The following is a 21,319-nucleotide window of genomic DNA, read 5'->3' on the forward strand; positions in this document are numbered from 1 at the left end:
TGCGTTTCTTTTTGGTTCTCTGCATCTCACTGGCCCCGTGGTCGCCATTTGCTGGGCTTGTGAATGCAGAGCTGAAATAAATCAGGAGGGGGGCGGGTGGCTGTGCCTCTAGCCTCTCTTGTGTTTATAACCCCCCCCACACACACACACACACACACACACACACACACACACACACACACACACACACACACACACACACACACACACACACAAACACACACACACACACACACACACACACACACACACACACACACACACACCCTGTTTAGGAGCACAAGTTATAGCGCAGCCACCCTGACTGCAGTGCTGCATAATAATAATAAATGATGCGGTACACACTGATACAGCTCCCACCCTCCCCTGAAGACCAGGACACCTGTCCAAATAGCATATTGATGCTTACCTCTGCCATCATCCGGATCACATTCAGAGTTGACATTTATTTTACTTGAGTGAATTTCCTACTTTCATCTATTATTTGTAGTTCCATATTCTGGTTTGCAACATGTGATCAAAAAAGCTTGTCCTAAGTTGGCAGTTGATGTTGGGTGTCCGTCATCTGAATCCATTAAATAATAATGACACAAAGAAACAAACAAAATAAAATGATACAATGAAATCACAATACAAAACATTTACGCAGAGATCAAGAGACATTTCATGATTCCAGTTATCATTTGAACTCAGGGGGAGTTCTTTAAGGGCCTTACCTCAATTGGACAATTATTGGAACTGTCCCAACGATTGGAGGAGATTGAGCACTATCTTGGAATCCCTCCCCTTGCGATACAGGCTAGTGGTTCTTGTTCACTTTATTGAATAGGCCTTGTGAGAAGGTGAAATATTATTATTATTATTATATTGTGTGTGTATATATTAGATTGGGCTGGTATAGAATTGGTCTTCCGTCCCGGTAGGGGGCAGTATGCTAAGGGAGCTTAGGATCAAAGTATCAGGGAATAGCCCAGGGGGGTGTTGATAGAAACAGCTGTTTTGTAAATATCTTTAGGTTCTGCACAGGGTGTGGGTATATATGTATTTGGTGATTGTTTGTTTAGTATCATGTTTATTTAGTATTCACACAATGTACTTTCTGTTCAGTTATGTTGGATTGTTGGATTGTTTAGGTAAATGTTCCCCCAGCTAATGGTCTGGCCCATATGGCCGTGATTGGTCCAATTACCATTTCCCTATTTAAGGGCCTTTTCATTTGGTGTTTGGGGCAGAAGGTGGTGCTGGCTTGGAGTGAGGCCAGTACGAGAAACGTATGTTATGGCATGCTATTTTATGTTATCTTAGTTTGGTTTGCTGACTGATGCAGTCATTTCCTTTTCGTTTTTGAACGTTGCTCTATTTTTGTGAATGTTTGGAGAGATTAAATCTTCACTTTTCTTAGTCGTCAGTCCATTGCCCTCATTTTTGCCCACACTCGCGATACCCAGTTGCCCGTATCCCAGATACGTGGGGCGACCACGCCGGTCCCTCACATTTGGTGGCAGTGGTGGGATTTCTTTTTCGACGCTTCTGAGAAACTGGAGGGACGAGGGGGAAGACGAGGACGCGGTGGACAGCGAGGACGAGGCCGAATCTGGCGACGAATGGAGCAGAGGCTGTCACGAGGGGTTCTACTCGAGATGGAGGAGGAAGACGGCCATGGTGAGGACCAGGCATCCGGCGGAGACCCGCCTGAGGAGTCGGACCTTGCCGCAATGCGTAGGCTCTTCGAGCGGGAGGCGTCCAAGCAGGAGCAGCGCTGGAGGAGTGTCCAGATGCAGCTGAACCAGCTCAGGGAGGACGTTGAGGCTGATCGGAGGCCTTCGTCTGCACCAGATCCAGCACCAGCTCCGGCATTGGCACATGCACCAGCACCTGCACCAGCAGCGCCCGTGACCTGGCCCAGGGCGGCCGTTCCCAGGCTGGAAGAGGATGACGACATTGAGCAGTACCTCATAACATTCGAGAGGTTAGCAATGGCTTAACGTTGGCCAAGAGAGGATTGGGCAGTCTTTCTAGTGCCCTACCTCACCGGAAAAGCACGCAGCGCCTATGTGGTAATGAATATGGATCATGCCACTGACTATAACCGAGTGAAGGAGGCCATCCTTCACAAGTATTCAATCAATGAGGAGGTTTACCGGAGGAGGTTCCGCGAACCGGACGTCAGACCTGGGGAGTCCCCCCGAGAGCTGTACACCCGCCTTAGGGATCTCTTTGAAAAGTGGATTAGGCCGGCGGATAAATCAGTCGAAGAAGTGGCAGAGGTGCTCATCCTGGAGCAGTTTCTCCGGACCCTGGCTCCAGACATCCGAATCTGGGTGAAAGAGCACCAACTCCAGAGTGGCCAGGGCGCAGCAGAGCTGGTGGAGAACTTCATGGCGGCGCGGCGAGGCCAGAAGAGTTACAGACAGGAGTCCTACTATGTTCCAGCAGCCCAAAGTAGGTCTGGGGGTTTTGGTCATGCGAGTGGTCCAAAGACTAATGAGCCCAATAGAGTGCCTGCCCAGAAGTCGTATAGGTATGACAAGCCTAGAGTAGTGCAAGGGCAGAAGCCCGGAGGACCGGTGGTCTGCTTCTATTGCCGTGAGGAGGGTCATATTAAGCCGGACTGTCCCAAATTGAAGCCTAGACTCTCTGGCCATAGCTGTATCCCGAGATCAGGGGAGGGTGATACAGGTTTTGGGGGAAGACTGCAGACTACCACTGTCCTAGTTAATGGGAAGGAAGCCACTGCCCTGTTAGACACCGGAAGTACCCAGACACTAGTGCAGCCCCACCTAGTGAAGGCAAGGGATTTTGTGCAGGGTAGGAACCTCAGGATTCTATGTGTTAATGGGGATGAACATGAGTACCCCACAGCTGAAGTCTATCTGGAGGTCAGAGGGCAGGCGTACCAGATGATTGTTGGTGTGGTAGAGAGGCTGAGCCATGCAGTCGTCATAGGCCAGGATATACTGGTTCTGCCAGAGCTGGTGCAGGCCAGCAAGCCAGTTAATGTGGTGGTCACCCGGTCCCAGAGCCGAGCAGGGGCTCCTGGAGAAGAGACAGAGGAGCCTGCTGAGCTAGCTACCCTAAGGGACTTGCCTTTTGCAGAAGGAGAAATCGCTCCTCCTGGCAGAGTAAGGGGTAAAAAGACCCGCATGCAGGTCAGGCGGGATAGGCTAGTGGGCACGGTGGAGAGAAATGCTGAGTTACCACTTGCAGAACCAGATGCAGATTGGGGTGATATCTCAGTTAATTTTGAACAGTTACAGAGAGAGGATGAGTTTGTTAAAAGCTTATGACAAGGTCAGGGAAGTTGGTGAGACCTCCACAGATGTACCTCCAGCTTTGTCGGGAGAGAGCTACCGGGTAAGAGAAGGGCTGTTGTACCATCAGCCAGGAGAGGGCAGGGCAGAGCAGCTGGTTGTGCCTAAACAGCTCAGAGAACAGGTGTTAGCTATGGGTCATAAAATACCTTGGTCAGGTCACTTGAGTAACGCCAAGAGCTATGAAAGGATTGCCGCCAGGTTTTATTGGCCAGGGCTCTATATCGATGTGCAGCAGTATTGCAAAACCTGTCCCGAGTGCCAGGTAACTAGCAATAGGAGAACTAGCCCTTAACCACTACAGTCACTCCCTATAATAGAGGTTCCCTTTGCCCGCATAGCAATGGACCTTGTTGGACCCCTGGAAAGGACCAAAACAGGCTACAGGTATATATTAGTTATCTGCGACTATGCTACCCGCTACCCAGAGGCCTTCCCGCTGCGCAGGATTTCAGCCCGTCCAATAGCACAGGCCCTGTTGCAACTTTTTTCGAGGGTAGGAATTCCCCAGGAGGTCCTCACTGACCAGGGCACTGCATTCCTTTCAAAGACCTTAAAGCAGGTGTACAGATTATTAGGCATTAAGGGCATTCGGACCACTCCTTACCACCCTCAGACAGATGGCCTTGTGGAGCGCTATAATCAAACGTTAAAGGGCATGTTGAGGAAGTTTGTGGCAGTCAATGGGAAGGACTGGGACCACTGGCTGCCCTACTTGCTCTTTGCCTACCGGAAGGTTCCCCAGGCCTCCACTGGCTTCTCACCGTTTCAACTGCTCTATGGCCGACAGGTGAGGGGCCCGTTGGATGTGCTGAGAGAGGCATGGGCGGGACCCAAGACGCCCATGACCCAGAGCCTGGTAGCTCATGTCCTCGAAATGAGGAAAAAGATGGAGGAGATGACTGAGCTAGTGCGGTCCAACATGGAGCAAGCCCAGTCACAACAAAAGACCTGGGGCCTCATGTACTAAGGTTGCGTACGCACAAAAACGTGGCGTACGTCCTTTTCCACGCTCACGTTCAGATGTACAAAACGTGAAATGACCGTAAAAATGTGCGGTCCCCACGCCAGCTCCAGAGCTGTCGTACGCACGTTTCTACAGCTATTGTTCCTTTGGCGACACTTAGAGGTGACGCTGGGAAACTGGGAAAAAAGGTGAAAACAATGACTCAGAGTGATTTGCACATCAGAGACACACTAATGAACAATTAACACACCTTGCAATTATATGGGTGGCTATAAAAGCATGCGCAATGGATGAAGGGCGCTGGAGACGCCGGGGCCGACGGAGGAGACGCCGGGGCCGACGGAGCAATCCGTGCCCTCTCCTTGCTTGTCTATTCAAAAATAAAAAAATTAAGTTAATAAACACGAGTCAAAGTCTTTAATATCCTGGCATCTTTACGCACGACTTGTGTATTGCAAGCAGCCAATTGTATGACCAGTATAATTACATCATTTATGACTTCAGCATATTTACCTTGGGGATGATCGGCGTCCCCTTCCCTCCCACCACTCCGGTGAGAGCCGTGTCATCGATCAAAGCGGCCACTCTCAAATCGAAGGGGGAGAGTTCCCCCACTCCCGTCCCCCCACCTGTTGCGGTCACGCTTCGGCGGTGGGCAGAAACCCTCCGCTTCACCTCCACCTTGAGGTCTGACCACTTTTTTTTAATTTCAGAGTGTGTGCGCTGCTGAGACCCCACTGCATTGACGGCCTCGCAAACACACTCCCACTCACTTCTCTTTTGTTTTGCATTTATCCCTGTTGACAGGGTTCCAATAGCATATGCTTGCGCATTTCTACCTCGTGGAGCAAAATCTCGAGCTCAGACTCCGTGAAGTTTCGTTTTTTGCCTCTGTTCATGGTGCCAGGTGATCGGATTAAGAGGTGAATCTCAGGTCCAGAGGCCTATTTAAATGAAATTGCATATTTAAATGAGGGCGTGGACAGGGAGGAGTTTGGCACCTCGGCATATGCGCTCAATTCCACGTTGATCGAGATGTACAAAAGAAACGTGCTTGGATCCATGCGTTCGCACACTTTGATACATCTGAATTTATTTGTGCGTAAGACAGTTTCTGGGTTTTGGCGTACGCCAAGTTTCAGTATGAAATCCACGCAAGTCTTAGTACATGAGGCCCCAGGTACGACAAGTCTGCCAGGAAGAGGATCCTCCAACCGGGCCAGAAAGTTCTGCTTCTCCTGCCCACCTCAGAGAACAAGCTGCTTGCTAAGTGGCAAGGGCCTTACGAGGTGGTGCGGAAAATGGGTCCGGTGACCTACGAGATTGACCTACGAGATTGACCTCCCTGGCAGACGGAAACCCAGGCGGACCTTTCATGTCAACCTTCTGAAGGAGTGGCATGAGAGGCCACCGGAACTGCAGCTCAGGGTGCAGGCTGTGGCGGAGGAAGAGGAGGAGTGTCCAGAGCAGTTCTTCCCCATCAGCCAGCAGTCCTCCCCCCTGGACCTGTCTCACCTGACCTCCCGCCAGCAGAAGGAGCTAGCGGGGATTCTGCATCCTGGCCTTTTCCAAGAAAGGCCGGGGTTCACGACCATTGTGGAACACTCCATTCCTCTCAAAGACACTACCCCTGTGCGCAAACGGATGTACCGGGTTCCTGAGCGTCTCCTGCCGTGCCTCAAAGCCGAGGTGGAGGAGATGTTGGCTTTGGGGGTGATTGAGAGGTCCTCCAGTGAGTGGAGTAACCCGGTGGTGCTAGTGCCCAAAAAGGATGGCACTATGCGCTTTTGTATTGACTTCCGCCAGGTCCAATCAGACTTTGACGCTTACCCAATGCCCCGGCTCGAGGACTTGATTGAGCGCCTGGGAAAAGCGTCCTACATCACTACCCTGGATTTATGCAAGGGCTACTGGCAGGTGCCCTTGGCCAAGGAGGCCAGGCATTGCTCAGCCTTTCGGACCCCACAGGGGCTTTTCCAGTTTCTGGTAATGCCCTTTGGCCTGCAGGGGGCACCAGCCAGTTTCCAGCGACTGATGGATATCGTCTTGGCGGGCACAGACGGCTTTGCGGCAGCCTACCTGGACGACATTGTGGTGTACAGCGTCACCTGGGAAGACCATCTGCGGCACCTCGATGATGTGCTGCAGCGCATCCAGCGGGCAGGGCTGACCATCCACCCCCTCAAGTGTGCGATAGCCAAGGAGGAGGTGAAGTACCTTGGCCATATTCTAGGCCGGGGTGTGATTCGGCCACAAAAGGACAAGGTCCAGGCGGTACAGGAATGCCAGCGCCCCAAGACTCAGAAGGACGTGAGGTCGTTCCTGGGTCTGGTGGGCTGGTATCGCCGTTTTGTGCCAGATTTCGCCCGACGAGCAGCTCCCTTGACTGACCTGACCAGGAAGTCAGGCTTCGCCAAGATACAGTGGGGGGAGCAGCAGGAGCGGGCGTTTCTGGACTTAAAGGGGGCGCTCTGCAAGGATCCTGTGCTCCAGAGCCCGGACTTCGAACAGCACTTCACTGTCCAGACCGACGCATCTGGTGTTGGTCTTGGGGCAGTACTGCTTCAAGGGGAGGGGGACAACATGAAGCCTGTAGCTTATGTAAGCCGCAAGTTGTTCCCCAGGGAGACCAGGTATGCGGCAGTCGAGCTAGAGTGCCTAGCTGTCAAGTGGGCACTAGACACTTTGAAATACTACCTGCTGGGTAGAGACTTTACACTGGAGACTGATCACCGCGCCTTGCGGTGGTTGGGGAGCATGAAGGACTCCAATGCTCGCATCACCCGCTGGTTCTTGGCACTGCAGCCATTTCGTTTCACGGTGCAGTACCGAGCGGGAAGGCAGAATACAGTAGCAGACTTTTTGTCTCGCCATCCGGTTGGCGAAACTCCGGAGGTGGTGGGAAATGTGAGAAGGTGAAATCCTCCCCCTTCTCACTGTCCCGCATTAGAGGAATTATTATTATTATTATTATATTGTTTGTGTGTATATATTAGATTGGGCTGGTATAGAATTGGTCTTCCGTCCCGGTAGGGGGCAGTATGCTAAGGGAGCTTAGGATCAAAGTATCAGGGAATAGCCCAGGGGGGTGTTGATAGAAACGGCTGTTTTGTAAATATCTTTAGGTTCTGCACAGGGTGTGGGTATATATGTATTTGGTGATTGTTTGTTTAGTATCATGTTTATTTAGTATTTACACAATGTACTTTCTGTTCAGTTATGTTGGATTGTTGGATTGTTTAGGTAAATGTTCCCCCAGCTAATGGTCTGGCCCATATGGCCGTGATTGGTCCAATTACCATTTCCCTATTTAAGGGCCTTTTCATTTGGTGTTTGGGGCGGAAGGTGGTGCTGGCTTGGAGTGAGGCCAGTACGAGAAACGTATGTTATGGTATGCTATTTTATGTTATCTTAGTTTGGTTTGCTGACTGATGCAGTCATTTCCTTTTCGTTTTTGAATGTTGCTCTATTTTTGTGAATGTTTGGAGAGATTAAATCTTCACTTTTCTTAGTCGTCAGTCCATTGCCCTCATTTTTGCCCACACTCGCGATACCCAGTTGCCCGTATCCCAGATACGTGGGGCGACCACGCCGGTCCCTCACAGGCAGTGGCGGTTTTAGGCACGGGCGAACCAGGCAGCCGCCCGGGGCGGCATATTTGTTGGGGGCGCCAAGTCACATGGGGGGCGCCACGAGCAGTAAAAAAGAAATCGCGCTGCGTAGCGGTTATCAATGAAGTACTACATAACATTGTGTTGGGAATAGGTATTTTGGCGCCCCCTCTGGCTGCAGGCGCACACCTGCTCGTTGAGAAGGTGCCGTGCGCAGACGGAATGAAACCCCCACTGAAGCCCGTAGGTTCACGATACGTACACCCCCCCCCCCCCCCCCCCCCCCGCTTGAAGATAGTCTTGCCCGGGGCGCAAATGGACGTAGAACCGCCACTGCTCACAGGCCTACAACAACAAGAGGGCATTTCCTTGGCCTGTATACGACACAGCTGAAGCCAGTTTGATTGCATCCGAGAGTAATGGTTAAGTGGGCTAGGAATTACGATGAAAATATCTTGCATCAAAGAGATCACAATTATTCAGACAAAGTATTTTTTATGTATACAGGTAGAAATTACAAATAAAGATACAAAGATGCTTTCCGAATCTCTGTTTAATTTCTTTGCTACCACATAAAATGATCTAGAAAGATAAGTAATACAATTAATGTTATATGGCACATCAGCGATCATTTCACAGCCCATCCTTAACATATGTGTTAACATATCCTATATATAACATAAGGAAACAACTGAAAATAAAACACTTATTTTGATTATAACAAAACAACAGACCTCAAAATTGCACACATGAATTTGGATTTGCTGTCGATCTGGGATATTGTTTGTTTCCAGAATGGGCCTGCATGATTTTCTGTTCTCTTTTCTATCAGATGTCTGGTCTCATCTCCGGTGTAATGGCAGAAAGGACCTTATGTCAGCAACCACTAGTCACCTGTAATGCATTATTGGGTTTTCACATCGAAAGTGTCCCCATTCACATGTGTGTCTATTAGATTAGGATGGACGTGTAAATTGCTTCAGGCTTACAAGCACCTGCACACACACACACACACACGCGCACACACACACTTGTGCACATGTCACATGTGTGTGTGCACACAAAAACACTCAAAACACTTACAAACATCACACAAACAAACACACATACACACACACGCACACACACACACACACACACACACACACACACACATATGCAAACCAGAAGGAAGGGTTCCAACACCTCCGTCAGTGTGGACTCCTGTTGGAGTAAGCAGCATGGCGTACTTCGTCTATGAAGCGTACGTGTCATGATTGTGTGGCTCTCATCATACAAGACAACATGGGGCCTGGCTGGGCGAGGGGGAGTGTGGGAGGACAGGAAATAAGAGTAAATTGTGGGGAATGGGCGGGATCGGTGAAATCTGGCTAGAGCAGCATGAGAGCCCCTGTCAGGTGCAAAACAAGCCAATTAAGAGAGACGCCCAGTTAATCACTCAATGCATCATGCATCATGCAAATCAAGTATTTCACGCGTGTGTGTGGCAGCTTTAACGGTGGCTGCAACGCAGAATACAAATCAGGAATTTAGCACTGATGAAAGGAAGAGAGTCAAGGCAAAGGAAGAAAAAGAAAAGTGGAGAAGACGGAAGAGGATCAACTGGTTCTCCGATGTGTTTTTACTGCACAAAGACTCAGTTGGCATGGAGTGCAATGATAGCCGGGATTAACTTAAAACAAGGTTGATCATTTGATTGTGGTAAAAATGTATGTATCTTTAAAAAAGGAAAGTTCAATGTGTCTGAGGCACATGTATTTCAACATATTATACACACACATATTCTACCTTTAGGTGGACTAGGAATTCAATGTAAAATATGGGCGTCCAAATATTTCTGCTGTTTTTACCACAAACGTGCAAAGAAAAACATAAATAAAAAATAGTTTTTCCTTGTGGCAATAAAATATCTTAAGGACAGCCACTTTCTGAAGCCAGCCTGCTACCCAGGCATGCAGTACTTTATATATATTTATTTAACCCTGATTCAGTCCTCAACAACGAGTATCTGGTTCTGAAGATACACGATTGGGTGGAAGGTTTTAATATTAGAAGGAAAAATGACTTGTGGCAAATACTGCTGCAATTATCTATGTAGGTCAGTTAGTTCAAAACTCCCATGTGGTTGTTTATTGCAACACAAAATGTGTAATTCATGAAATGTAGGTTTTCTTTTGTTCAAGTGTGTTAGAGGAATAATGGTGTGTGTGTGTGTGTGTGTGTGTGTGTGTGTGTTTGCGTGTGTGTGTGTGTGCGTGTGTGTGTGTGCGTGTGTTTGCGTGTGTGTGTGTGTGTGTGTGTGTGTGTGTGTGTGTGTGTGTGTGTGTGTGTGTGTGTGTGTGTGTGTGTGTGTGTGTGTGTGTGTGTGTGTGTGTGTGTGTGCATGGCTGGATTGAAACCCCTGATATGGATCTGATATGCCCTGTTCTAGATGAAGGAAAACGCCTTCTATGATGCCATTACTGATGCTGAAAAATACTTTGAGAGGTCAGATACTTATTTTAAACCTATCATGGGTCTTCACTCATTCTTGGCCACACAATCATGCAATCTTTCCCTTTTGCAACCACAATAACAGACAGGGGATTTGTAATTGTTATTCCCAGTTAATACTTTAAAAATAGGTTCCCACGGCACAGCCATTCATATGGCTCCCAGCCATCTTGGCCTGGGTGACTCCTGAGCTGGATTATTGAACAGTTACATTTAAGTGGTGTTTATTCACGGGCATTGGCATGGTACTCCCCCTTCATTGTTGAACAATACCTCACAATACTTCACACACTCCCACAAAGGCTGCAGGAGATATCCCCCCGGGAGATGGTGTCCGTAAATTGTTGACGTAAGTAGGCCTATGGTCAAAAGCATAGACATCCTGTTTACACAGAACAGCGAATTGTATAATTGAAATTAAAGGGCCCTTCTGTATAGTCTTCTATTAATACTTTAGAGATTAAATGTAAAGCCTGTAGATAAAAGATGCATACTGTAAATATAATACATATAATACGATTAATCTGTCCCTGATCCTCAGATTTACTAAAGCTAAGGGAAATGCTGGAACTGCTGCAATAATGCTTCCATTCTAAATCTTTTTTGCAAATCAGGTAAAACAACATTTTCAAGTCGGAGAAAGAAATCATCTAATTTCCTAATTTAAAACTCCTTGAAAGTGGAACAATCTGAATCAAGGCTAAATATTAATAATAAAGACCAACAAACAAAGTGTTGTTTCAAGTTAGGTTGCATTTGAAAAAGTCGAATAAGTTCAATATAATTGAACAGCAAAGGCATAAAATGTAAATAAAATATACGATTTGGAAAATGTAAGAGTATCCCTTTCTCTGGGAGAATAAAACACCATCCATAACTGTGTAAGCCTGCACTGGTTTCCTTCACAAACCCATGGAGGGATATTTTTAATGCCAGAAATGCACAATAATCTAACAGCATTTCAACTCCACGTCCCATTTATACTCTATTTTCCATGTTATTACATTAAGCCTACAATGCCATTATATTACTATTGAATAGGCTAAATGTACATTCCTTTGGATATTTGTCAAACAATAGTCTATTTTCCAGTGATAATATTATTCGATCAAGTAATAATGGGTATAACTTGTTATTAAATAGACTACAGTGAAATGTTAAATACTTATATTTTATAATATATATATTTGTAAACATGTAGAAATATCTAGATGTAAAGATGTAGATGTAAAACGATGGATATTTGGTAAGAACTTAACTCAATCGAGAGTTTGTCAAGTTTATTCTGGTTCTTCAAACAAGTCAGCCGTTATTACGCTGATAAAGGCGCAGAGTAATATGAACGTCGGCTCACTTGACCACAAACTAACCACGGGCAGCACATGTTGCACTAGCAGATTGAGCTCTTTTCTGCCACCTGTTGGTAGGAAAGGGCAAATGCCAACGATAACTATGCTCTACAGACATATGAAATTGGCTTCCAGTGTGGTAGAATCACCAAACAGGATTGTTGATTAATTAAAATCAATGACTAGATGCCATGGGAGGTTCGATTTCCTGAACAAAATTAATAGTTATTTATTGTCCAATCCAACATCCAACCATTAGAGGTTCTTGAATGTGGTTCCCCTCTAATTCAAATTGTGGTTGGCCGTTTGTGATGGAATGCAACTGCACCCATGTACCCACTTGAGTTCAGTCAATTTGTATGTCCTATTTCGCTTTTACATCTCAACACTATATAGTAATATCCTGCACACTTGAACTCAAACAAAGCCAAACAAGTAGATATAGACACATTTTATTTGGATAACACATTCGTTTAACATAAAAACGATATATATCATACATATAAAACATTAAAAACATTAATCAACTGTTATGAGCTCATAAAGCTTACATTCACCCTACACCTTTATTTGATGAAGACCGTGATCAGTGGGGGAACTGACTAGATTCTGAGAACTCAATAGAATATTCAGGATGCTTTAGATTCTCAGGCCAGAGTAGCGTAGCAACCAGGAGATGCCATCCAGCAGACCTGAAAGAGATTCCGCCACAGTATCTTGTACCTTAAGATAGATAAAAAATACACCATATAAGTTTGCATGTACATAAATGTGCATACCCCCACACACACACACAAATAAGCACACACACTCATACACTGAAACAAATTAATTTGTAGTATGTATCAACTCCATAACAGGCAGACACAGAGAGAGCTAAATATCGTGGTACATGTATTACCATCCAGGGGTTAGGCAGCTGTGGCAGTCTCAGTCTCTGGGCCATCTCAACACTGGGGGTCCTACACCTTGCCCCAGTGGGGGTGGTTCTCAAGGCCGCATCGGCCTCCAGGTCTTCCTTCAGTCGCTCTCTGGACACACAGGAGAGCACCAGGAGAGGCCTGGCCGTGGAACCCCAGGCAGGGCTCAACATTGCCTGGATCTTGGCGGCCTCTACCGTCCCATCACCTATCACCATACACAAATAAGAATTATACATTCACATTCAACTGCTCTTTTCACAAGCACCTTTAAAACATCCTGAATGTACCAATTTGCACTAATAAAAAACTGGATAACACAACTGTGCAATACTGCTTGCATTTAAATTCCGTTGACCATATGCAATAACAATGAAGAGATTCTGATTCTGATTGATATCAAAGACGTAGTTTATAGAAACCCAAAATCATCAAGCACGGACGGGTTTCGTTGTTCTGTGTGTGTGTGTGGGCCACTATGGAAGTTAAACTAAAACCTTAAGCTGACGCTGCTCATCGTCATACCTTGCCCAGGCTCTGCATTGGCTACGTAGATAAAGCCGCTCACTGCTTGGCACACTTCCTGCACTTGAGGGTTGGGGATAAACATCGGACAGCTTGGTGGATCCGTGTCTTCTGATGTGAAGAGTTTATCATTGACGCTGTACTGGCCGACTCTGGCTCGATCCCTCTCAGCCCTGCAGCCACACAGAGAAGTCCAAGTCGACAAGTTATAAATGGAAGGGAACTTTACAATCAGGAATATTGTTACGTTACACTTACCTATTGGTTGAGTAGAGAGTCAAGATGTTTAGTTTGTGTTGATGGTTGTATGTATAACTGATTCCTGAGCCAATTCCTATATTCATGAAGAATGGGTTGGTTTAGGTTGGCTAAGTAATTGAATAATTACCAGAACAATTAAAAAAAAAAACTGAAATATACCAATATTGTTTTGGAGCCTGGATGGCCAGTAACTCCATCCATAATTGTATAAATCTGCATGGAGACTTCCATACCTGCATTACATAATATAACTTGAGCTGTTGGTTTGTCTAAAAAATTTTCAGTGAATTATCATGTTGGAACACATCACTCTTTAAAGGCACCCAGTGCAACTTTATGTAAACATTCAATGAAAAATAAACATTCAATTTCTAGTCTTTTTTACACGTAGTAAGTTTCAATAACTCCATACCATTACATATCGACATTCAAGGAGCAAAGATGAGACGTCGTTGTGTGGTGAGAACTGATAGAAAATCGTAAACAACAACAATCGCCGGTGGGGAGAAGCCATTTTTCCATTGACTGGAAGCCTGCTTTATTTATTGTAGGTTACAAAAAATAAAGAAAATGGCGGCATTGTTGTTGTTATCGATTTTCTATCAGTTCTCACCACTCAACGACGTCTCATCTTTGCTGCTTGAATGTCGGTATGTAATGGTATGGAGTTATTGAAACTTACTACGTGTAAAAAAAGACTAGAAATTGAATGTTTATTTTTAAGCCTCGAAAGTTGCACTGGGTGCCTTTAAGTGCACATCAAGTGCACAGTTCTTCTGCTAATTAACAACTCATGCCATGAAAATGCAAATAAAAAAAAGCCTATAGCATATTTGCTTTAAAGTACTAAGATTAGATTTGATGTTACTATTACAGCTTAATAATAATTACACAAAAAATGTATCATGTTTAATGTTGTACATTTCTCCACCATTTATCTGTCTCCCACTGGGAATGGCAGCCACAGGCAGCACATCTGGAGCGTGCATGAGCCTCGTCACCATGGAGACATCCAGCTGTTCAATACCGGGCCCGAACATGGCGTAGCGTGGCTCAGAAGACGGTAGCAAGGAGGTGAGGAAGGAAGTGACCACCTCATATGGGGGTCTTGAAAACTGCCATTTTTGTCTGCAGGCGGGATGGCCCTTCATGTACCTGTGACAGTATGGTGGAATATATTCAAAAAGCTAGGAATAACAATATACAACATTTGATTGATATCCTGATTTACCCACTCTGCCATGTAGTCATATTTTGAAACGTTGTCCTGTTCTTCACCCTCCACTCTTTCCTCAAGCTGAAGGTCATTGCTACAGATGTCAGATGCCAGGGCTTCTAGTTTAGGCATTGTCACGTGATCTATGGAGGACCAATGAGGCATATCCCGGAGCAGAAAGTATTTCCATAGTAATGGATCCCTAACCAGAGCCCTCCAGTAGCGACTGGTAGCTCCTAGCCGGCAGATGTCCTCAGGAGGAAGAAGCGTCAGGATCAGAAACTGTACGTCCACCTTAAGCAGGAAATGTGTTTAGATTTCTAATGTTCACAAATTAACTTATAGTTCAAATGTAACTTGTTAGAATCCTGAAATAAAGGTGGGAAACTAGTGTGTGAAATTATATCTCACCGGTATTCTATCTAGAAGAGATGCATCCTCCACCGGAATCTTCGGACTTTGATTCGAATCACTTTCTAGTTGACAGGTGTTGTAAAATAATTGATCTCTGAAACGTTTAAGGCTACGAATGACAAGCGATTCGCTGAGCTTCTCCGTTGGCGCTTCCATTGGGATCAGATTTTTTAAATGAAACTATACTTTCTTAAACCAGCCTTTTAACACTTCCTTGTTGTTGGAATACCCAAGTGCATTGTGGGAATCGTATTTAGCCAATTACCAAATACACAATAACATTGGAAGTCATTATTCGGTAAGAGTAAGTAATAAAGGAACCTTTGTTAAACCAACGCGCGTATTTATTTTCATTGAGGACATAAAAAACAGAAAATGATTTTTTTTTTCTCCTCGAAAAGAACACTTCAATTATAGGCATACTATCAAAGTTATGTGTAAAAAAAAATGAAGTTGAAGATGGGATGACACAAACGAAGCATTACAAAGCAGATATTTAAACTGTACTTTAAAAAGTTCAAAGAATACTTCAGTCTCAATCAACATATTGTGACATATCCTTACCTTTTGTAATATAGACGCAATTAATTAAAAATATATTAACAAAAGTATAACAAAAATGAAAAAATAAAATAAAATAAATAAAAAGTCGCTGTGCAATGTCTCATTCCCAAATGGATTATCATTAACTAAATCTTTTTTTAAAAAAGGTTATTTTCTTAATAGTCTTTCTAATATTAATATTAATGTTACTTTACCACATTCTCAGAGCAGACCATATGCTCCGACCTGCCTGGAGTCAGGAAGATAAGTGTTTCAGGGACAGAGAGAACATTTGTTTTTTTTATTAATCTTTCTCCTTAACCCCACTTTTACACTATACACCCAAAACCCTCTAGCCCCTTAATACCTCTCCTTTGGCCAGAGCTGTTTGGCATAGAATGAGGTTGCCTTTAAACACAAACCCAAGACTGTTTTACTTCACTTACTTAAGATACCCCAACCACCCCACTTTAAAATCCCTCTATGCACATCAATGGTTCCCCCCTGTTGGGTTAAGGTTTTATTTTGGAGGCGGTACACGTATGTTTTGATCTTGGACTTGTGCCTGAGGGCAACTTCAGTGCGGGAGCTGCTGGGTGTTCTACTGTAAGATACTAAGGATTTCCTTGGCGTTTTCTGTGTTCCAGCCCTGGCCCTGCAGCGGGCCCTCGCAGGCCAGCACGTATTTGTTGAGGATCTGTGTTCCAATGTCCCGAAACTGGAGACGGTCTTCTTTGCGGTCCATCATGTCGACACTGCAGTCCTCGTACTTCACGGCCCAGAAGCACATCTCGCCGATGTACATCATCGTCAGCAGGTGAGTGTCGGAGAAGATACCTGAGCAGAGGATGAGAAAAAACAAACAAGCTGATTTATTAGCAGTGCAGTTCTGTGATGGAGGACATAGCTCTACTTCACATAATGCCGATGGAAATAAAGACTCTTATACGAGTTATTCAAATATCTTGTTAAACTCCTACTATGCAGAGTATTATAGTCAAGTAACTGTTTCAACTGGTCATGAATGCAATCCTCCATGTTACAGAGCAGAGGCTTTGTTACATTTATTTACATACAAATAGTAACAAGTACCTGGCCTGAGGGTGAAGATAGTAACAACATGCGTACCTTCGGATAGGAAGTTGGCGGTGGCAGTGTCGTGGAGAACCACCCCGTCGTTGAGTTTCACAGAGTTTCGCACCTGCAGCATTCGCATCAAGTAGCGCACACCTTCCTGGATACACTGATGGAGAGGCCAAAGACTCTCAGACGCATTGTGGTGCATCAGCACAACACAACAACAAAAGGTAGATACAACTCCCTGACAAAAGGTACAGGGTTCGACCCCGAATGCCCACAGTCTACCTATAGGCTCCCTTGAGCAAGTTAAATAACCAATTATTTGGTCCGTAATGACCTATAAATGCATCATTCACTGCACATTGCTCTGGATATATAGCAAATTATGCAGAATGGATTAAAAAGCATCCACGTCCGGTCATATAGGATGGTGTACCTTAAGAAATGTGTCCTTGTTCTTCTTTATCCATTGTTTCCGTTGGTGCAGAGTGTGACAGTACATGTACAGCAGGGCTCCCCGTCTCCAGTAAAGGCATTCTAAGAGCTCCAGGCCTAGCACAGACTGCACCTGCGGTCCCCCAACAGAACAAATACACACGCTGAACAATGAAATGGCCATTTCTGAATATCTATATAATGCTATGAATACATGTTCATAGATGTGACATTTGCAGTATTGACGCAAAAGAGATGCCATGATAGCATCGTCTTTAAATCATGTTCAAAACCAATTTCTCTTCCATCTAGAAGTAAGAGGCTTGTTTGTTCTCATATCATTCATGAAAAATCACAAGTAATTCAGTAACTCCAGTTCACAATTTTTTTTCGTTCAAGCTATAAGAACAAACGCCAACCCCTGGCATGAGAGACTCTCATTGTTGCCCAAATTCATTTGCCACACTTTGGTCAACAGATTACATCCTTAAAATCAATTTGGTTATTTTCGGGTATGTTAGCAACGCAGACTTGGTTAAAGTACTTTAGAAGCGCTTCTATATGCCGATTGCTAGACTGTGATTTAACCATCGACCAAAGAAAACTACTGCAGATGTTTTGCAATAGAATTAGCAAGTGTAGGGCTGATAGAAGGGCATTTCACTTTATAATAGATAGTCCCTCAAACCCTTGACTTCACTTAAGTGGGTGACTCAACAAAACTGCAGACTTCCTTCGGCATCGCTGCTCTCTAAAAGGAAACCCTTATCCACAAAGAACCATGTGTTTCAGGAGGGTGGCAGTTCCCAGACAACAGTGATGTTGATTCAAAAAGTAGAGTATGTTCTTATATAGCCGTTAGATAATTCAATCAGTACAAGCATACACACACACCTCTTGTGCTGGTGCCAGTCTTCCTGCCAACACTTCTGGCTCTGTGAGGTCCTGCAGCAGCTGCTGGATTTTGAATGGGGAACTGTCTTCAGGAAACTCCTGGTCCACAAGCCTATTTTCCTCATAAAATGTGATGTCTAGGATCACCTACATACACAAAATACAGAATCAAATGTTTTTTTTCCCAGCACTACCCACACAAGAAAGATATGTAGTATTATCAGTAATACTGTACTATGGTAGTATTAGTCGTAATAGACTAACATTTCCTACATAACTTTGCTTGTAATGCAACTAAAAACGAACATAGCAATGTATTTAAGAAAATTATAAAAAATATATAGTCAACCAGAAGAAATAAAGATAATCTTATATTCTTTAAAAACAGGCAGTACACTTCCAGAATGTGACAATGACCATAAAAGGCGTTTGTATGTTTAAACATTATAACATGCAAATATATACATACAATATAACCACTTGCATCAAATCAGTTATTTTGTACGCCTTTTGTAAGCATTAGTAATAATAAACAAATTGAACACATTGTGTTTTAAAGCCCTGCTCGATTAGACAAGAGGGATAATCAAGTGATATCGTTGTGTTTACCTGTGTGTAATCCTGAAGCAGTTTGGGAAGACTGCTCGTCTCTCCTCCTTGTCTGTAGAAGCTTTTCAACTTGTCTAATATGGTAGACGCATTCTGTAAATAGTCGTCATCTAAGGAAAAACAAATCAAACGTAACAATTACAGACCTAACGGGGTGGAATCGAGTATGAACTGCGTAATGAATGTCTGCTGATGACCAACTCTTTGGAATATGACATTAAGAAATGTTGTCCATACTTTGTTTCCCCTTGATGCTAGGAGGGTAACTGACTGTTAATATGACATACACTATCGAAGACAAAGCAGCCATAGCTGCCTAACTTGACTGGTAGAACAAGCGCATTCTCCAAGTTAACATTACAGTGGTCCTCACACTGCTGCTGGGAAACTTCCAATTCTAAGGATCAGCAAATAAAATAACTGTCCACTCCGCATTATTGAGCTAACCTTAGCAATGTAGCCTACAGCTGTCCCAAAAACTCACTTCGGTAGCTGGTAATCCATCACAATATAACGAACAGCATTGCGTCGAGCCAAACAATAAAACCAAAAGAGGTGCAGTAAGCCATCTGGGTTTATGCGAATGTGATGTAAACACATAACGTTTAACCGGAGACCAGATGTTGTTATGGTAGCGTCAAGCTAGGCTACATATCGTTAGCACGCTAGCTAGTCGTATTAACTGGGCGGTCAGCCTCAACAGGGTTCGAAGTGTAAACGTTTATTTGCGTGTCCCATATCCATACGGGGACCTTAAACCGATACCTTGTTTTTCCGATCGCAGGCTAGCACACTTTATGTCCAACTCAAATATCCGTCGCTCCAGCTCGAAGCCTTGTCGCCTGCAGTCGTCAGCCATGACTGAAAACCTTTGTCACGTGAGCGCTGGATTATTCACGTGCTCAAAGTGTACGCGTGTGTGTGTGTGTGTGTGGGTGTGCGCGTGTACATGCGTGTGTGTGCGTGTCTGCGTGTGCGTGTGTGTGTGCGTGTGTGTGTGTGTGTGTGTGTGTGTGTGTGTGTGTGTGCGTGTGTGTGTGTGCGTGCGTGTGTGTGTGTGTGTGTGTGTGTGTGTGTGTGTGTGTGTGTGTGTGTGTGTGTGTGTGTGTGTGTGTGTGTGTGTGTGTGTGTGTGTGTGTCACTTGTGTGTGTGTGTGTGTGTGTGTGTGTGTGTGTGTGTGTGTGTGTGTGTGTGTGTGTGTGTGTGTGTGTGTGTGTGTGTGTGTGTGTGTGTGTGTGTGTATTTTAGCGTCAAATTTGCTTTCAGATTAATTCCTATGATTAATACAGATTACTTGATAAATCCCCGGGAAAGTTTAATGTTATTGTTTTACAATTGCTCTGCTTAGGTTTTAAGAAATACAAAAAACACATAACAATTCAATATCTTATAAAACCTTGAATGAACCTTGATGATTTTTTATATTTATATTTAAAAATCTATGTATAAATATATCGATATATAAACATATGTCTGTTGGAACTCCTTTTTGTACAACTCTAAATACAATTTAACAAATGCTTTTTGTTGTTTTATTATAAACTCTCGGATGGGCTCATTGGGTAATGCTCTCTTTCGTCGGCAGCGCAACGGTTAAATTCTAATGAGTTCGCCGAGCCTCCGTCGCTCATGGCCTAGATGTGGTTTCGCACCTTCGGTCACCACGCCCCTTTAACCATATGTTCCGCCCCTTTTAGGTCCCAACTGACGTAATTTCAGTGCAGAGAGCGTCGACGGCTGTTCACGTCGGCTGCCATTCATGAGATCCTACACCATATTGTAGTCACTTGAATTTAAACATCGGGTACTCGGTATAGCTTACATTATAGCTCAAATATGGCGGCATTTAAAGCACTATCACGAGCGGAGAATGTGTTCTTCAAAAATGTATTTGGCACATCCAGATCCAAATCATACCTCGCTAAGCATGACTTGATCAAGGTCAGTATTGAAATGCATTTTAATAAATGAAACATACACGTTAGCAAACGGACTAACCATGTGGCTCTTGATGCATGTGTAACCTTATTATGAATGTTATCACTATCCCTGCAATTTAGGCATTTATGGCTTTCTAATTCGCATGCTTATCTTGTTCAGGCAAATAACCAGGGAGTTTTTTTTTCTTAATTGATGTATAGTAGTACACTTCATTAAAATGAGCTAAAATCCCCTTATGATTTAACAACTCGGAAAATGTATAGTACAGTAGGCCTATATGTAAACTTAAACAACCACACACAGACGCACACTCAGATCGAATACCATTCGTTTGTGTGACTCAATGTTGTAACGTTTGTTAAAACGAACGGAAACTATGCATCTAGGTCTTAGTCCATGTATTTTGAATAGGCCTACATTGATTTAATCGATTTCATATTACTCATAATATATAATGATCCAAAACCTCATCAAGCCCGCAATGTAAATACTGTCCGTTGAATGTTTACGATGTGAGTTGAAGTCAGTGTTGCCCAACAATACTGCTTTTAACCTACATTGTATTTAATATCTCAACAAATGATGATGTCAGATACATATACATAGCCTATTATCCTTAAGCCAAACCTCAATAGCTTCGGGTTCTCCTCCTTTGTAAGAAGTCAATCTAATGTACATGTTAAATATCATTTAATATATTGTCCTGCTTACATAAAACTACATTAATATAAATGTATTTTGGAAGAAAC

The 21,319-nt window shown here is 44.2% G+C and overlaps 4 protein-coding genes across 5 annotated transcripts in view; 1 reads left to right on the forward strand and 3 right to left on the reverse strand.

The window, feature by feature from the left end:
* The window catches only part of ghra (growth hormone receptor a), a 12,283-nt gene extending 8,104 nt beyond the window's left edge, over window positions 1-4,179 (reverse strand). The window contains exons 1-3 of the mRNA XM_056592450.1: window positions 4,076-4,179; window positions 3,312-3,415; window positions 2,992-3,114 (exon numbers count right to left, since the gene is read on the reverse strand). Of these exons, the coding sequence (XP_056448425.1) occupies window positions 2,992-3,114; window positions 3,312-3,415; window positions 4,076-4,179 (331 nt within the window). The remainder of the gene's footprint in view (window positions 1-2,991; window positions 3,115-3,311; window positions 3,416-4,075) is intronic.
* Window positions 4,180-12,158: 7,979 nt separating this feature from the next.
* fbxo4 (F-box protein 4) lies at window positions 12,159-15,322 on the reverse strand. Of its 2 annotated transcripts, XM_056592772.1 has the most exons (8): window positions 15,065-15,322; window positions 14,673-14,947; window positions 14,359-14,592; window positions 13,597-13,670; window positions 13,435-13,510; window positions 13,177-13,349; window positions 12,633-12,859; window positions 12,159-12,454 (listed from the first exon to the last, which is right to left on the reverse strand). In XM_056592772.1, exons 1-8 carry the CDS (start codon window positions 15,221-15,223, stop codon window positions 12,371-12,373), a joined length of 1,302 nt encoding a protein of 433 aa, XP_056448747.1. In that variant the 5' UTR covers window positions 15,224-15,322; the 3' UTR covers window positions 12,159-12,370. The 2 variants fall into 2 exon arrangements, with proteins under 2 accessions (XP_056448747.1, XP_056448748.1); XM_056592773.1 differs by lacking the exon at window positions 13,597-13,670 and having other exon boundaries at window positions 12,160-12,454; window positions 14,369-14,592.
* Window positions 15,323-15,398: 76 nt separating this feature from the next.
* Window positions 15,399-19,513, reverse strand: rimoc1 (rab7a interacting mon1-ccz1 complex subunit 1). The gene is made up of 6 exons (XM_056592774.1): window positions 19,394-19,513; window positions 18,629-18,738; window positions 18,020-18,166; window positions 17,127-17,258; window positions 16,739-16,853; window positions 15,399-16,447 (listed from the first exon to the last, which is right to left on the reverse strand). Exons 1-6 carry the CDS (start codon window positions 19,485-19,487, stop codon window positions 16,212-16,214), a joined length of 834 nt encoding a protein of 277 aa, XP_056448749.1. The 5' UTR covers window positions 19,488-19,513; the 3' UTR covers window positions 15,399-16,211.
* An 820-nt stretch (window positions 19,514-20,333) lies between these two features.
* Window positions 20,334-21,319, forward strand: part of oxct1a (3-oxoacid CoA transferase 1a) — a 38,884-nt gene continuing 37,898 nt past the window's right edge. Inside the window, exon 1 of the mRNA XM_056591810.1 lies at window positions 20,334-20,570. Coding sequence (XP_056447785.1) covers window positions 20,466-20,570 — 105 coding nt within the window. The 5' untranslated portion in view covers window positions 20,334-20,465. The remainder of the gene's footprint in view (window positions 20,571-21,319) is intronic.

The sequence above is a fragment of the Gadus chalcogrammus genome, chromosome 6 (genome assembly GCF_026213295.1).
Source record: "Gadus chalcogrammus isolate NIFS_2021 chromosome 6, NIFS_Gcha_1.0, whole genome shotgun sequence".
In the NCBI taxonomy this organism is placed as follows: Eukaryota; Metazoa; Chordata; class Actinopteri; order Gadiformes; family Gadidae; genus Gadus; species Gadus chalcogrammus.

Excerpts from the sequence above, each read along its gene's own strand:
- rimoc1 (XM_056592774.1), bottom strand. The coding sequence starts at position 19,487 with ATGGCTGACGACTGCAGGCGACAAGGCTTCGAGCTGGAGCGACGGATA. Across the intron at positions 18,739-19,393 it reads CCTGCGATCGGAAAAACAAG|ATGACGACTATTTACAGAAT; the intron begins GTATCGGTTTAA and ends GTTTTTCCTTAG. Across the intron at positions 16,854-17,126 it reads ACAAGGACACATTTCTTAAG|TGTATCCAGGAAGGTGTGCG; the intron begins GTACACCATCCT and ends CCTCTCCATCAG.
- fbxo4 (XM_056592772.1), bottom strand. The coding sequence starts at position 15,223 with ATGGAAGCGCCAACGGAGAAGCTCAGCGAATCGCTTGTCATTCGTAGC. Across the intron at positions 14,948-15,064 it reads CTCTTCTAGATAGAATACCG|GTGGACGTACAGTTTCTGAT; the intron begins GTGAGATATAAT and ends TTCCTGCTTAAG. Across the intron at positions 13,511-13,596 it reads CAGGCTCCAAAACAATATTG|GAATTGGCTCAGGAATCAGT; the intron begins GTATATTTCAGT and ends TCATGAATATAG.